Source organism: Trematomus bernacchii, unplaced genomic scaffold (genome assembly GCF_902827165.1).
Source record: "Trematomus bernacchii unplaced genomic scaffold, fTreBer1.1, whole genome shotgun sequence".
Classification (NCBI taxonomy): domain Eukaryota; kingdom Metazoa; phylum Chordata; class Actinopteri; order Perciformes; family Nototheniidae; genus Trematomus; species Trematomus bernacchii.
Window position 1 is genome coordinate 1,465,120 of NW_022987609.1, and position 16,771 is coordinate 1,481,890.

At 41.1% G+C, this 16,771-nt stretch overlaps 2 protein-coding genes across 2 annotated transcripts in view; both read left to right on the forward strand.

Moving 5' to 3' along the window:
- The window catches only part of src (v-src avian sarcoma (Schmidt-Ruppin A-2) viral oncogene homolog), a 31,739-nt gene extending 15,973 nt beyond the window's left edge, over positions 1-15,766 (forward strand). Inside the window, exons 2-12 of the mRNA XM_034131935.1 lie at positions 5,094-5,346; positions 5,430-5,529; positions 7,191-7,289; positions 8,244-8,347; positions 9,835-9,984; positions 10,126-10,281; positions 11,206-11,385; positions 11,971-12,047; positions 12,146-12,299; positions 12,710-12,841; positions 13,233-15,766. Of these exons, the coding sequence (XP_033987826.1) occupies positions 5,103-5,346; positions 5,430-5,529; positions 7,191-7,289; positions 8,244-8,347; positions 9,835-9,984; positions 10,126-10,281; positions 11,206-11,385; positions 11,971-12,047; positions 12,146-12,299; positions 12,710-12,841; positions 13,233-13,441 (1,605 nt within the window). The 5' untranslated portion in view covers positions 5,094-5,102 and the 3' untranslated portion in view covers positions 13,442-15,766. The remainder of the gene's footprint in view (positions 1-5,093; positions 5,347-5,429; positions 5,530-7,190; positions 7,290-8,243; positions 8,348-9,834; positions 9,985-10,125; positions 10,282-11,205; positions 11,386-11,970; positions 12,048-12,145; positions 12,300-12,709; positions 12,842-13,232) is intronic.
- A 644-nt stretch (positions 15,767-16,410) lies between these two features.
- The window catches only part of mical1 (microtubule associated monooxygenase, calponin and LIM domain containing 1), a 30,723-nt gene continuing 30,362 nt past the window's right edge, over positions 16,411-16,771 (forward strand). The window contains exon 1 of the mRNA XM_034131936.1: positions 16,411-16,564. The gene's annotated coding sequence lies outside the window, so the exon portion shown is untranslated. The remainder of the gene's footprint in view (positions 16,565-16,771) is intronic.

A 16,771-nucleotide genomic window follows, 5' to 3' on the forward strand; every position in this document is an offset into this window, starting at 1 on the left:
ATGCATTCCAAACTACTGCCCGGTGTTGACAGACAGAAATGTGGTTTTCTTACTAAGAATTCAACTTTTAATAGCAGAACCAATGATAACAGTTTCTTGGCTGAAGCGACACTCCCCTAGCATAGTACATTGAGTAAAAAAAAAGGGTAAGAAATGTTTATTCTATAGAAAAAATCACAACAAGGTTACAGCTGAAAACAGACACGTTTAATAAAACATGGTCGCCATTAAAACAGACAACACCTGTCTCAAGCACCACCTATTTATTTTATTTTATTTCGTACTTACTTTGATTCACTGCACTTGTTTCCTCTGGAATGTAATGATACTAACATACCAGTACAGGTATCGTGGTGTCATTTTGTTGATGTGAAGCGAAGGACAGTATCTGTACATGTGTTGTTTCATGAGGAAAGGAATCTGATCTGATTTACAACAGGTGAAGTTATGCAAGTTATGTTATTCCTCCTGTTATGTTTTTTGTTGTCTGCAAAAAAAAGAAAGTAAAAAAAGAATCTGAAGCAAGATTGTTCAAATGTGTTGCCTATTTCATCCTTCCTGCAACCATGCCAAGATTCTTTTTAAACTAGCCAGCGCACAGTACCTCGACAAAGCCGGTGTTGTTAGTGAAAAACGGACCAGTGTCATGATCCTGCCTTGGCAAACACTCCATCAGCCTCTTTTTAGATGAATGACACCACCTCTTTTCTTTTATGTCAATGAGAGGCTACTATTCATGGGTTGTAATTGTTTTCCTTTCATACCGAATGAAAAGCAAGCAAAACAGGGATGTGTAGGGGGGGAAAACAACCCCGGAAGCAATATTAAAAGACTATTCCCTTTTACCAAAAGCCCAGGAGACTTGAAGGATTTGGAATTCATTGTCAGATCTTATGCATAATTAAGTAAATCCCCCACCCAGCCAGCCACATACCCCCCCTTCTTGCTTGCCAGAGGGATTTTACATGCAGCCCTGCCTCCCCCCACAGACAGTGGGTGCTTGTTACAGTGCCTAAACCCTATTAGGCCAGAATCAAGCTCGCGTTATATTAGCTGCTGATGAGACACTCGCAAACATGATTCCTGCAAAAACATGACATTGTCTGGCTTCATGACTTCCTGTGTTTCCATATTTCCTGCCGGCTGTTGGAGCTAAAACACGCTAAAATCTGGCAGCCCGCGAGCCACAGGCCACTTCTGTGTCTTGTTTATGCCGCCTGCTGTGATCTGACAAAAGAGGGCTTTGTTGCAAACTGAGTGTGAAGAAAAGCCAGAGACTCTCTTAAAACTCCGTTTGGTGTTTCCTTGGTCGACGCTGTGCGGTGTTTTAGTCTGGGTACGCAGTCTGGGTCAGAGTATTGGGAGAAAAAAAAAAAATATATATATATATATATACAGCTGCCTCCAAACACGCATATGCCTGCACAAGTCAGTCACCATTATTTAGTAATGGTCTGTCCACAAAATGTGTTATTTAACCACCGTCTGAGTTATCTCATTAGGGCGACAAACCCTTAAGTGAAAGCTTCATCTGTGTCAAACGGGGGAGAGCCGTTACGCGGCGAATGACTGGAGATGAGAGAAAAAAGCGTCTCCCCCGTGCTCCGATGGCTTATTAACTATGCAACCAGTCTGAGCACAAATCATACAAAGAGCTGCTCCCTGAGACACCCGTCATCTTTGTGTCTGCGCTCTGTGTGTGTCAACCTGCACGCTACGTTACACTAACTGGGATGCGACCCCCTTTGTGCAAACATGCCCTCAGGGGAAGATATCGACTGTCCGGCCCTCATTGACCCCCTCTCCACTTACTTCCTCTCCCCCCCCTCCCCCATCTTGCCCATTTGTGGTGCCAACCTAAAATGAACCGCTGTGCTATGTGCCCCTCTAGGGCTGCACGATTAATCAAAATGTGATGGAAATGGCAATATGGACTGTTGCAAAATTCAAATAGCAGGATGGAAATATTTGTTAAAGTCTAAATATGTGTTCAAATACCCTTTTTAAAATAAAATATTGTGGAAATGCAGAGATATCCCAGCCTACAAATCATGTTCTAAAGACATAACAAACATATATTTGGTACAGATCCTGGTAAAAAATCACACCATGATCAGTTGAGTATATTTTTCAATGAAGTTAATTACATAATGATGCAAAATTATCACATCCTCCTATATTGGACAAAATAATCGCATTATTTATATTTTCTAAATCGAGCAGCCTTATTCCCCTCCCCTTTCTCCCTCCTCTCGTCCTTTCGGTCCTCTATCCGTCGCTCTGTCTGTTGTAATATCTATTTAAACTGCTGGATGCGCTCCAATGTGCACATACTCTATGTCTATAAATCTCCTAAAACTGACTGAAAGCCCTTGTCTCCTACATTGTCTCTGCGTCTTATCTCCTAGCAGATTGTCTGAAAAAAAGGGGGGCAATGAGGAAGCTTCCAAAATGACAGAAACCATGACAGCTTCAGTAATATCTCTAGCGTGGTTAGATAACTGCTCATCTCTGTGCCACACATTTTCCTACCATATGTCACTGCATCACTGTGACTGGGAGCGTGCCTGCTAGCCTGTGTAGCGTAGTAGCTCGTCTCTCGTTTAGGATTAGCCTGTGAATGAGAGTGAGGACATGCTGACTCCAATGTCAGATCCAACAGATGCATGTCCTCCTAAATAGCAACAGTCATGCAGAGGATGTGAGCAGAAGGCGGAGCAGCTTGACACTCCCCACACACTCCTCTGTTGATCAGAATGGACTCTAAAGCCACCCCACCTAAATGTTTTTTTTGTAAATTAGCATTTCCTAGTTGACCCCTGTGGCTATATCCAACCATGATAGCACAGGCTTGAGTCTTAATGATCCTTGGCTTAGTGTAATGATTTCCCGACACTAAGCTGTTATTAGAGCCACTTCATCAGCCTGAGTGGGCGGGCGAAGCTTCAGTGATGAAGAGGAACACAATTCAATCCAAAACAGCCCTCTTGACCTTTGGTCTGTTTTTATTAGATCTTGTTTGATCGTCTCAAATGTTGTCCTTTACTGAGAACTCACTGATGCTTTCACTGATTACATTTATTTGAAACTGAATCACTGGTTTAGTTTAACAGTCTGCAACGTAAAATAAAATGAAAGCTATGTTCAAGTAATGTGCTGTTACATAAGTGGAAATGATCCAGAGAACACACATTGATCTGCCATTAAAGCTGCACTGATCAATTATTTTAAATTAACAATGGATCACATGCGCTAAGAGTAAAGCAAACGGGGTCATGCACTTGAAGTGATGTAACAACAGAGAATTATTACCCTACAGTTCACACAAGCAACAGAGCATTTACGTTTCTTCTAGGCCATTTTTAGCTACTTCCCAAGCACACAAGGCCAAAGTTACTTCAGTTATCAACTAACAGGTGAACATAGTGATTCATTAAAGGGGGCCTGTTCAGGTTCATATCAGTATGATGTGCCTCAACTGTGACAATGTGACATGTTTCCATGCTTTAATGTTCAAAAAGCTAATATAATGTGCTGCAGCCCCTCTTTTCACCCTCTGTCTGAAACCAGAGCCCAGTCTGCTCTGATTGGTTAGCTGGTCGGCTCTGTTGTGATTGGTCAACCACTTAGAGATGTCCCGCCCCTTAGCCTATCACGTACAATGTGTTCAAGTGCAAGCCAATAGAAATGCAAGTGTTACATAGTGAGGACACTATATGTTACAGAAGTAAACAATAGAATAGAATGGGAGGGATGAGACCCTCTTTAATGGTCACACATGCAGAGCACACAGCACACACAGTGAAATGTGTTCTCTGCTTTTAACCCATCCTAGTACCAGGAGTCTAGTACTAGGAGCAGTGGGCAGCTATTGTACAGCGCCCGGGGAGCAATGGATGTGAGGGGGGAAGGTGGGTGTCCGGTGCCTTGCTTAAGGGCACCACGGCAGGGCAGGAGGTGAACTGGGACCTCTCCAAGTAGCAGTCCACACTCCATATTTTAGGTCTGGTTGGGGACTTGAACCGGTGACCCTACGGCTCACAGTCCAAGCCCCTACTGACTGAGCCACTGCCAGACAATGGAGTCCAATGGAGGCGTTTCAGGAGGGGTTGGGGGGGGGGGAAAGAGTGTTTGGAAGAGAAACTCCCTCTGAGGGAAAAAGGGATTGTAGCCTTTGTAGACCATTTACATGCACACAAACCTATATAACACACAACAGGAAAGGGAAGACCCACAAAAGCCTAATAGGGTGAGCATGTTAGCTTGCTGGTGTTAGCAACACTTTGCCTGAGCATAGCCTTGCAGATTCATTGCTGCAAATTAATTAAAATGATTGGTGACTAATCTCCTGTTAATCAGCTCATATTTAGCTCTAAATGAAAGATGAATAGCAGATATTAGTTACCCCTCAATGAGTATTGTAGCAGTGATGTAAAAAGGGTGTGGTGGGCGGTAACTTTACAAAAAATAGCTGACTCATCTTGAAATGATCAGTTTGAATAATTGTGTGTGTGTGTGTGTGTGTGTGTGTGTGTGTGTGTGTGTGTGTGTGTGTGTGTGTGTGTGTGTGTGTGTGTGTGTGTGTGTGTGTGTGTGTGTGTGTGTGTGTGTGTGTGTGTGTGTGTGTGTGTGTGTGTGTGTGTGTGTGTGTGTGTGTGTGTGTGTGTGTGTGTGTGTGTGTGGTGTGTGTGTGTGTGTGTGTGTGTGTGGTGTGTGTGTGTGTGTGTGTGTGTGTGTGTGTGTGTGTGTGTGTGTGTGTGTGTGTGTGTGTGGTGTGTTCAGCTGGTGGCAGTGTGTGTCATGTCTGCGCTGAACAAGGAGTGGCAGCTGCTCCCCTATCCGTTGGGAAGCTGTGGTTCATGTGGTCTACATGATACTGAGTCTCAGTGGGCTTAGAGCCACGTCTCTGGTTTCTGCATCTGGCGTATTTGCTGTCAGAGGAATTTTTCCAGAGCATGTATTCTGAGAAAATAACATAAGAAGCAATGTACATTTATTATGGTATTCCTCTTTAAAAGTGCCTTGAAATGCAATTTTATTGTATTACACTTAATCTCATTGACTTTTCCTCTCTGTCCTTGAATGCTCTGCAGTCCTGGGCCATGGGGGGATCCAAGAGTAAGCCCAAGGATGTCGGCCATCGAACCCGCAGCCTCGAGGGCACCCTCAGCTCCGGAGGGGGGGCCGGCGGACACCACTCCAACCAACAGTCCCTCACACCCAACCGTAGTCCTGCTACGGATGGTTTGGGGGGCAATCCGTCCATGACTAAAACCTCAGAGCTGACCCTGTTTGGAGGCGTGGACAATAACGCTGTCACCTCTCCCAACAGAATCACACTAGCAGGTGAGGACATCAGCTTGGTTTGTTTTGTCGGTTGTTTTATTTCCTGTGTGAAAAAATAATCTCCAAACGTTATCCCTTGATAGGAGGCGTGACGACCTTCGTGGCTTTGTATGACTACGAGTCGAGGACGGCCTCAGACCTCTCCTTCAAGAAGGGTGAACGCCTCCAGATAGTGAACAACACGTAAGGAAAACACAAAACTAATCCAATGCTCATTTCTGTTTCCCTTTTTACAAACAAGTTAACTAAACATTGATCCAAGAACACTTTTCCCTACACATTCGCTGTGTGTTTGATGACAAATTCTGCACATAAACACGTCCACAGACTGTCTGTCTGAGTTTGTCCTCAGTGGTCTGACTGGCTGCTTTGCACCCAAAACGCATGTCACTTGTCGTCTCTCTGAAAGCCACTGTAACCATAGAAACGGGCTTCCCTCAGTGGAGCTTGCTTTTTGTGTCACTGACAATTTTTGCTTCATTCAAAAAGAATTGCTCAGCCCACCTCAGTATGGACATGGATATTTGTATCGCTTTTCCCTGGGAATTAGACGCTGTGCAAGACCCAGTTACCACATCAATCTAACCTGTTTATGGGGAGTCATGCTTGTTTGTTTAAATAGGGGCTTGCGTTATGAATCAATATGGGTGCAGTGACCCATAAATTGTAATGAATCACCCCCAGTGCTGCTTGCCCACTAACAAACTACTGACCTAGAAGGCAGGAGCCGAGGACAATAGTGGATTATCGCTGCATCTGGCCCCTTAAGCCAAAGACCTGGGTCATTATTGGGTCAAGTACACCCAGAATCCATTAAAAAATATCCAAGATTAGTTAACGGGCTATCACAGTCAGATACACTCGTCTTGGCTTAGACCATTTATACTTTTTAAGCCATGCATAGTGATCTGATGGGCTCTTTTTATGATATTATTATGACCCTGCAAGTAGTCAGCCTAATCCTTTGTCCGCAAGTTATGTAATGGTTTAAATATTTTACATGCATATTGGTGGTATTATGAGTGTGTTCCGTGTACTCTGCTGTTCATCCACTGCTCAAAACGTGCTCTCTGTGTTTCTTTAATCTCTTTTCCATTATTTCCCTTTCATCTCTACTTTCCATTTCTCCATCACAAACCTTTTTTTTTACAGGAGGAAGGTGAACTGCAGGTTTGTGAAGCTCCTCTAGCGTTGTATTTGAATGTGCTGTTTGTCTGGCTGTGTGTTTGTATCACCTGAAGCACATGCTCTACTTTTGCCGTAAAACCACTGGTCTAGAAAGGCACAAACCACATAACTCTGCCCATGCCCCATAAACCCTACAGTAGTCAGGGGGAGGTGGTGTAAAGCCTTGCAGCACTTTATTCAATTAATCTCAACAAAGACGAATAAATTATTGTAATTAAACTGTAATTTAATTTAGGATTCTCTAAATTAATACAGTAGTGCTGCAAAGCTACTCACATCCTGATTAAGTTTAGCACACAAGCTCCATCCCTCACGGTTGTCATTCCCACATGGATGCATGTTTGTTCATAGTTGCATAAACCTGTTTCTGATTCTGATTCTGATAACCTTCAAATATATTTTTTAACAGTAAAGATATCTGGGCTTTTTATTTATCAAGTTTCTCCAGGAGCCAGGAGCTCAATAACTGTGGCAACAACAACAAATATTTTTTTGAGTGAATGCACAAAAAAGCAAAAATCCTCAGCAATAAAGTATTCATACTCTGAGACACTTGATAAACACTAGCCCTTAAAGTCAGAAGGACTGTTTGTGTGTGTGTTGTGGATGTGTGATGAGCCTCTGTGAAGCTGTGTGTTTTCGTTTCATCTGTGCAGAGAAGGCGACTGGTGGCTGGCTCGCTCCCTGACCACTGGAGAGAGCGGCTACATCCCCAGCAATTATGTGGCTCCATCTGACTCCATCCAGGCAGAAGAGTAAAACCTCCTTTTTCCTCCTTACTCTTCCTTTTCAATCTGTGTTTCATCAAGCATGTGAAAGCTATGACACTCAAATACTTGATTCTATAAAAAAAATCTTGCTTTTTATTCACATGTGAATACAAAATGAGCACTCAGAAGAACAGTTTGATGATGTTTGCCTATTTTTCAAGAGTAAAATTAGACAATTAAGACACTCATGTCTGTCCGTTTAATATGAATCTACACCTAGCTTGGCTTAAAATAGAGACTAGCAACAGGGGAAAACTGCTACCCTGGCCTCTGTCCAAAAGTAACACATTCCACCTATGTTGACCCTTAAAGTTCACTTATTAACACACTATATTTTGAGTAAATATTGCATCTGTAAAGAACCTAGTGCAGAAATGTAAATTAAGCGGTCATGTCATAAGTGTTTTTTGGCTAGCTGTTTCCCTCAGTTTCGAGGCTTATGCTATGCTAACTGGCTTTTGCTTCGTATTGACCGTACAAACATGAGAGTGGTATTAATCATTGCATTTAAGTCTAGACAAGTGTATTTTCCAAAATATGGAAGTATTCATTGAAATGTCTCTGGTATGTTTACTGTTTTCTTCTCCTTGGAGACATGCACTACTGTTCTTTACTTGCTAACCTGCTTGCTTGAACAATCAAGTCACTCAAACTACTTTATACTTTTCTAACAACTCAATTTTTCACTTTTCCTCCTGCCTCTCCAGTCATCTCAGACTGACTCTAGAGTCCAGGTAAGCAGCTGTTGCACAGTAGGCATTAGTATGCATTGCATCTGGTATGCAAAGACATACTGTCGATTCACTGCACTTTCTGAAAACATGAGCAATAACTGACCCTCGCTTCGTCATTCCTTCTCTTCCACACCCACATTCATCATCGCCCCCTCACCAACCTGTTCCCTGTGTGTCCCATGTTTTTCTTTCTCAACCTCACCAGGTGGTACTTTGGCAAAGTCACTCGCCGCGACTCTGAGAGGCTGCTGCTAAGTTTAGAGAACAGGAGAGGGACTTTCCTGGTGCGAGAGAGTGAGACCACCAAAGGTAAGCATGTGGAGCCACAGAAGCTAACTCATCATTATTCTGCCTCTGTAGACCGGACGTAAGGGTATGAAACCTCAAGTCGTGACCTAAATGTGTTCTTAGCATCGAGTTACATAAAGTGTGCAGTATAAAAAGTTTGATTCAAATGCTTTAATATTTAAAAAGCTTGTTTTGAAATAAATATCAATATCTTTTATGAAAAGACTCATTTTCAAGGCCTTGAATCAGAATGAGAAATTTGAGGAATTTGCTTTGGTGTAAATGTTGCATACATAGAAAGAGGAATATGTTTTAAAAAAGGAGCCCAAAATAGTACCGTTATGAAGACTATTTTAACAAATTATAAATAAAGACAATATTTACACAAAAAAAAACTAAGATCAGTAAAAGATAATTGAATATAGTATTTGACATATTTAATTTTCTAAGTGGAGAGCTGTGTAGATTAAAGGAGGTAGTGTTGAGCAGACATATTCTGAGGTTGTGAAGGATTGACAGTATTAGAAATGAGCAATATGTTGTTCTGATACCTATTCTGATTTGCACGTTATCATTTTGATTTATTACTGAAACTTGCATATCGTTTTGCACCTGAAGCAACAAAATATGTCAAATAATACACAGCTCTATTAAGCTAAACTATACCAAAGGGGCTCAATAGGGTTATGCGTTTTTTGGCTTAACAGACCAGGGGGTTTAACAAAAACTATTGGAAGAAGACGTTATTATTCAATCTATGGTAGGCCTATACGTACCAAAGTACCTTTGTACAAAATCGACTTAATGCAACTTTTTGTCAAATGTAGAAGTGTTTGTGAAGACTACTTCGTGTTCTCTTGCATCTGAACTTTTCAAACGTTCAGGTCTCAAACATGAGGCTCATGACAAGTATTACCCAAAAATTGCACCAAGAAGATGAAAGTGAATTCTGTCTAGCATTAAGACGTGACGCCCTGCTGTTCGTGGTGGTGTGGGTGCAGAAGAGAGTCTATTTGGACAGATGGGGAAAAGGTTGGATGAGACGCCTATGGGACTGGAGATGGTTCTGATAGGCAGCTTCTCTGATGCAGAAACACAGTCCCCTCAGCTAGTGTGTAAGAGTGTGTGATTTGTACACATGTAAATTACAGGGCTCCCGTAGTTTCCTATTATGGGATTTCTATGTCAGCTCGGCGTTGAATGAGAAAAGGGACAAGGTGGGGATGGAGGGGTGGAGGGGGGTGAGTAGAGTGAGTTGGGGGGGTATTGGGGGGGTTAGCCCGACAGAATTAGGTCAGTGTGGAGCTGAGGACTGTACTGCCACTGGTCCACATCATACAGTACAGAACTCTGTTTATTTAACCTGACTGATGCTGCCCTCTGGTGGTGTAATGACCACATTGTCACCAACACTTTAAAGCTTAATTTCTCCTTTTTACATCCATGCAAACACTTGTATAACCCCATATCATTAGAATTCGTATTTATTATTGTTTTCTTCTTTCCAGGTGCCTACTGTCTGTCTGTGTTGGACTATGACAACACCAAAGGGCTGAATGTGAAGCACTACAAGATCAGGAAGCTGGACAGCGGAGGCTTTTACATCACATCACGCACACAATTCAGCAACCTGCAGCAGCTGGTCAACCACTATCGCAGTGAGTCGTCTTTTCTCTTATTGTCATATTTGGGTTTTTTGACACTTGCTTTGTTTCCTGTACCCTAAAGATATCCCTCTGTAGTTTAGAAAGAAGCAGGAATGGTCTTTGATACCGCATTTCTTATCTTGTGTTTCACAGAGCATGCTGATGGGCTGTGTCACAGTCTATCAGACATTTGTCCGGTTCTGAAGCCTCAGACTCAGGGCTTATCTAAGGACGCCTGGGAGATCCCCAGAGACTCCCTCCATCTGGATCTGAAGCTCGGACAGGGCTGCTTTGGAGAGGTCTGGATGGGTAAGCCGTGCTTTGATCTATGTCTTGAAAAGAAAAACTGAACCTCTGAAATATTCTGCAGGTTTTCTGTCTTTCTGTGGAGAACTTAGCTGTTATTGCTCACTGAAAAAGGATGTTTGAAGGCACACTTCCAGTTAAATATGAACAAACTGTGTGAAGAGCAAAGTGCATTTAGAAGTTGCATTCTTCAGATTTTTCCCCAAGAAAGTGCATTGGATTTCTTTCTGTTCCCTTAAATGCTTGTGTTGTTACTGCAGCTCATGACCGACTTTCCACACACTCTTAAGGACATATTTACAGTATTTCTTATTTCATTGTCCTGGTCAAATAGACAAATGATGAAATTGAATAAGCAGCAAAACAAATTGTATATCAGTAGGTCTATTGCTGCTATTTTTCCTAAAAATAGAAATGAACAATTGCTTTTTGTTGGGTTAGGGGTTAGGGTTTGTTGCTTTTATTATCCCAATATATTCCAAATAATGAACGCTGTATCATTATACGTTTTTTTCTTCTACCAAATTCACAGGAGAAGCTAGATGCTTTAACCATTTTTTTTAAAAAGCTTTTTCAACCATTTGCCATCACATTTGCCACATGTTATAACTTATATATAACTATTTTTACAGTACTGTATATATCATATTGTTCTTGTTAAACCTGGTAGCCTCTTAATAGTTTTCATATACTCTGATTTGAAACATGTGGTATTCAGATGTTCAGAAACTAACAATCTGTCCTCCTATTCTCTGTGCTGACTAAAGAAAGGCAGGCACAACTGGTTGAAAAATCACTAGTTTAGCATTGCTATGTCTGTAATAGTGATTTTCTTTGGATTTTCCATGACCTTATGCTTTAAGTTGATACTACTTTATCAATTCCTACATATGACTCACATCTCCTTTTTTTAAATATTTCTTTTAGGAACGTGGAACGGTACAACCCGGGTGGCAATAAAGACCCTGAAGACCGGCACCATGTCCCCCGAGGCCTTCCTGATGGAAGCTCAGGTCATGAAGAAACTGAGACATGAAAAGCTGGTCCAGCTCTACGCCGTGGTGTCGGAGGAACCCATCTACATCGTCACGGAGTACATGGGACAAGGTCGGCAAGGACTTTCACATACATTATATATATATACATTTATATACAGTATATAAGTAATGTTCTTCATTGTTGTTTTTCAAAAATGTAAAGAATAAAGGATATGCACAATAGCTAGGCAACACATTAAGTCATAAAAAGAAATAAAATAGTGCAAGAGATATAATTTCTGCAAATGACTAAACTGCAGGAATACGATAAACAGAATTTAAATGAAGTACTGTGAATGAGAATAAATACTGTTTACACTCTAATAATGTATAAATATGTGGCTACTGTATATGGAATAAACAGTAAATAGTTGTAGCCTAGTTTTTAAGCTTTATGAGTAAATGTGTACTCTAATTATGCAATGCTGTAAGGGTTTGTTTACATTAGGAGCCAATAAAAGCCAGGTCAAACCATGATGCATTTACTGCCTGCAAAACAAATGTATTATCATTTAAAAAAAAAACATGAAATACATTTTATTACATATTACATACACAAATACAAGAAGTGAATACTTAAAGCAGAAATATACAATGAATGACGACAACAGCTCCAGCAGTGTTATGCTAACCTGCAGTGTGTGTCTGCTAACAGGTAGCTTATTGGATTTCCTGAAAGGCGACATGGGTAAAATGCTCCGCCTCCCTCAGCTGGTGGACATGGCTTCACAGGTCAGCACGTTAATGTTCTGCAGCATGACCTAAATCACTTCAAAATTGTAATTCTGTAATTCAGTTTAGACAATCACAAAGCTTTGTCTGTTTCTCAGATTGCTTCGGGGATGGCGTATGTGGAGCGGATGAACTATGTGCACAGAGACCTGAGAGCTGCTAACATCCTGGTGGGAGATAACCTGGTTTGCAAAGTGGCTGATTTTGGTCTGGCTCGCCTCATTGAGGATAATGAATATACTGCTAGGCAAGGTAAGACCAATGTAGAGCGGTGTAAGCTTAAAGCATGCAGCACACTGGTTTCCAATCTTTTATACAGCTTCTGACCTCTTAAAGTGAAGTAGTATGTATTTGGTACCACACGTGTTATGGTGGTGTGTTTTGAGTTATAAGCAATTCAACCAAAAAGCGATTTTCTTTTCCCTCCGTTTGTGTTTTTATGGATTTCAAGAGGTGAAAGTATACATTTTAAGACAAGAATTGTAGGTTTTCTCATGCTTTTAAATCATTTCATGACTGATTTTCTGGGGTTAGGAACTGGTGATGTACAGCCTGTGGTTATAAGGTCTTTTTGATGTATGCAGCATGCATGTTGTGCCCTTGTTTTGGTCTGTGCTGCAATTATCTACTTTTAACTTTCTTATAAACCTGTCGTCCTGTAGGAGCCAAGTTCCCCATCAAGTGGACAGCTCCTGAGGCGGCTCTGTACGGCCGCTTCACCATTAAATCTGACGTCTGGTCCTTCGGGGTCCTGCTGACTGAACTGGCCACCAAAGGCCGAGTGCCCTATCCAGGCAAGAACCATTTTCATTTTGACAATTCTGTTCAGTCGATGAAACAACTAAATAACACACCTTTTGACTCCATTGTATTAGTCCACCTTACAGGTTTCTACCAAGTACAAAAGTGTGTTGATTTTCTAATGCATCGCGCCACAGGCTATCTGAATCAGAAGTACATTAGTCTCTTATAAAGAAGCTTTATGCAACAGGTAAATGTGGGTTATAGCAGGCTATATTTTAGACACATTTACTATTCTTATGCAACTGGCCCTTGAAGTGAGTTGCTGACGTCATGCTCCACTAATCCAACAGCCACATGATGTATGACTGGCAGTCTGTTAGTCATAAGGCATTATATAATAATTAATTAATAATTGCTTTTATCACACCTTTGCTCTGCCAGGTATGGTGAACCGGGAAGTGTTGGACCAGGTGGAGCGCGGATACAGGATGCCGTGCCCAGCAGAGTGCCCTGAATCCATGCATGATCTGATGCTGACCTGCTGGAGGAAAGAGCCCGAGGAGAGGCCCACCTTTGAGTACCTGCAGGGCTTCCTGGAGGATTACTTCACCTCCACAGAGCCTCAGTACCAGCCAGGGGAGAACCTGTAACTGGGCTGAACGTGGAAATGTGCATGTGTCACGCATGTGCAAACTGAGCATGTGCATCTATCTACTTCAGAGTGCATGGACAAGTATGTGTGAGGGGATGTACCGTATGTACAGAATAACGGGGCAGAAAGCCGGCTGCAATCTGGGTCCAAAGGGTAAACATCAAGGAGTATCAGTGGGGCAACAAACTCATCAGCAACATTTAGTTCCTGCCTCCTTTTCCAAAGTCAGCTCCAACATGCCAGCTGTCAAAAGACTCACTTGTGGTATTAATTTTTGCATTTTTCATACAGTACTGTGTAATTTTGTCCGTCAGTCAAATCACCAACATACTATACACGCCAAGCAGGTTCTTCTACCTTCCTTGTGTTTCTAAGGAGCCATGGAGATGTACATTCCCTATGCGCTCTCCCTGCGTTTGAACACCTGACTAATCCTGTCGTTTGTCACCTTCAACACTGCAGGTGGCACATGACATAAAAGACTGCATAGGGGTTAACCCATGGGGGGTCCAGAGAATGAACGTTGGATACAAGTGTTGCCCCGCTAAAAGCACCACTTCAGGATGTCTATTTTTACCCCATTTTCTTTGGGACACTATTAAAAATGTGTATGGTCAGTCTGTCTTCCATTTTGCCACTTGAGAAGCAACTATTTTGGTATGTACAATAATTTCCCAGGATATTGTGGGTTTTATTTCCTTATTATACCTGGATCAACTGGAATATATTCGGGTGAACATTGTTATTTTGTAATCATGCTTCCCCTGTGCTTCATTTCGGCTGGTTTCCAAACTGCTGTGAGATGTAATAAGAGACTAACACCCTTGATTCTCATAAGAGTGTGTAGTCTCACTCGCCAATTGGACGATTTGGTTTATCGCTGTGACCAATATACAGCTCAACTCAAAGAAGAGACGAGGCAGGAGTCTGTCCCTCTATTTTCTAATTGTGACTTTTCTTACAAACAAATGGCTACTGATCACTATTGGTCATCTCAGGATGGAGAAGACTACAATTCTGCTGCAAGGATTTTTGTGCCAATGAAAATCTCTTTTGTACTCTCTTATACTGTGTAAAAGTGTATTTTACTACTCTGCTTTTCTTACAATGAAGTTTGACTTGTTGTAAGCATTTCTTAAAGGATAATCCACTGTTTTGAGATTCTACACCTGTGTACAGTACCGACCGGCTCACCAGCATGGTTTCAAGGCGCTGATTTGTTTCAAGCATTCAAATTAAAAATCAGGTGAATCCTACTGTCTCCTTTCAGGTTTGACCTTCATTTATATGAAGAGTTCTATTTTCAATCAGCCTCAGTATTTCCCTAACTAGTGCATCTTTGTGCACCATCGTACACTGGAGATTTCATTTGTTTTCTTTAATACATGAGACAAAGAGTGATATTACTCTGAGTATTGTTATGCCTTCTTCCAGCCTGTAGGAGGCAGACCAGGAAGCCCTAGCATGTATAGCAAATAAATTGGCATCGTGAAACTACATTGTAAATATCCTCAATGCTAATATTTTTGTACATATATATCATCTTTATAATTTATTCCTTTTAAAATAACCCATTGGATTTTGGCATCATTCTTTGAAACGTTAATGTTTATGGTACTTTTATGGGTTAAATAACACCTGACAATAACAATATAAATATATATTATACAAACACTTTTTGTGCACGTATTTCTGTGAAACTTATCTTGGTTGAACATTTTCAATATGACTTGAATTGGTGAGGAGAACTGCTCTGTATCCCCTGACTCACAGCATTGATTACTTGCCAGAAACGGATCATCCACCCGCATGATTCCCATAAAAACAATCACAACCACAAATGATTACATCGTGATAATCTCTGAATCATCATGGTGACTGGTAAATGAGCAGGTTTCATTATGGTTTAACATTTTCTGTTTCTCTGGGTACATCTGATGAACAGTTTGTGTTTGTGTCTTTGGCACCTCCATAATTGTTTTAATGGACATGTAAAGCTTGTTGTTCATAAAGCACTACACTCTATGATTAATGACTCCATACAGAAGATGATGTGACTGCCACGGATGAAGGGAGTTTGATTTCTGTGTAGCGTCTACTGTGTCCTGTGGACATGGGGTTATGCCACAATGAATGCATTGACCTGATTGGGCGTAGTCAGGTTGCCCTTCTTTTCCTGACCTGCCCCTCTCACTGAATGCTTATATGAGCAAAGTGCACGGAAAAAAAGATCATATTGTATGTATGTTGCAGCCTTGCTTAAAGTTAAGGGCATTTCCTGTTGGGTATACTGTGGGTCTTCTTTCTGGCTATGCAGATATTTTTTTTAAATCTCTGATATTCCTACATTTACTCTTTTCTATTGTATCTAATGGGAATGTTCAGATAAATAGCTCTTTGTTAAATCCTACTGATTATTGTTCAAATTTGAAATTACATTTGAATAAAATTTGTATATTGCCAACTGTATCCTTCGTGTTTATCAACTGAATGAATGTGTTTCCTATAATCAGGACGATATTGCTGAGATTATGTTTGAAATTAGTCAAGTCGATGATCAAAGGTTCATACAGCTGCAGAATCATGCATATTCTAAACTATCTAATCCACAATTATCATTAGTAATGATCATTTGTGGGAAATGAGCTTGCTATTATCAAAGCATTATTAGATCCAAGTATACGTTAAGGTTAATGGATTAATACTGATTTGAAAAAGAAATAAATATTTATTGAAAAATTATGTTTTTGTATATCAATTTGGTAGTTTTTCTTGATTTCTGATTCTGAAAATACACTAAACAGGGAATAAAGAAAGGAACATTATTATTGTTATAATTTTAGATTTGAAGATACCAAAGCCCTCATGTGTATCAGTGATTCCTACAGGTCCTCAGGCTAATCATATCAGCTAACCCCACCCAGTGGTCACGTGCCGCCAGTGCTCGCGCGCTGTGTGTAGAATTACCAGAAAGTCCCGGAAGAGGCTCCTCGTGCAGAACAGAGCGAGGTGCAGGTGAGCTCTCACGCACCATGTACCTGTAAACAAAGAGAAACAACATGGAAACAACAGCCAGGATGCAGTTTCATGGAAACCGGGATCAAGCACGACTCCGTAGCAGGTAAAGGAACCATTTTACTCCTTGAAACGGTCCATGTTTAACTATTAAGGAGTACATATTGTGTTGCTTGTTTTTCCATTGTAAGGAAGGCTGTTTTTTCGTGAGTTGTCTTAAAAGTTTTGCAGCATAACACAAGGCTGGGGCTTTCTCTTTAGCTAAGATGAATGATTTAACAATGATAATTCTCGTTTTATAATTGCTATTTTA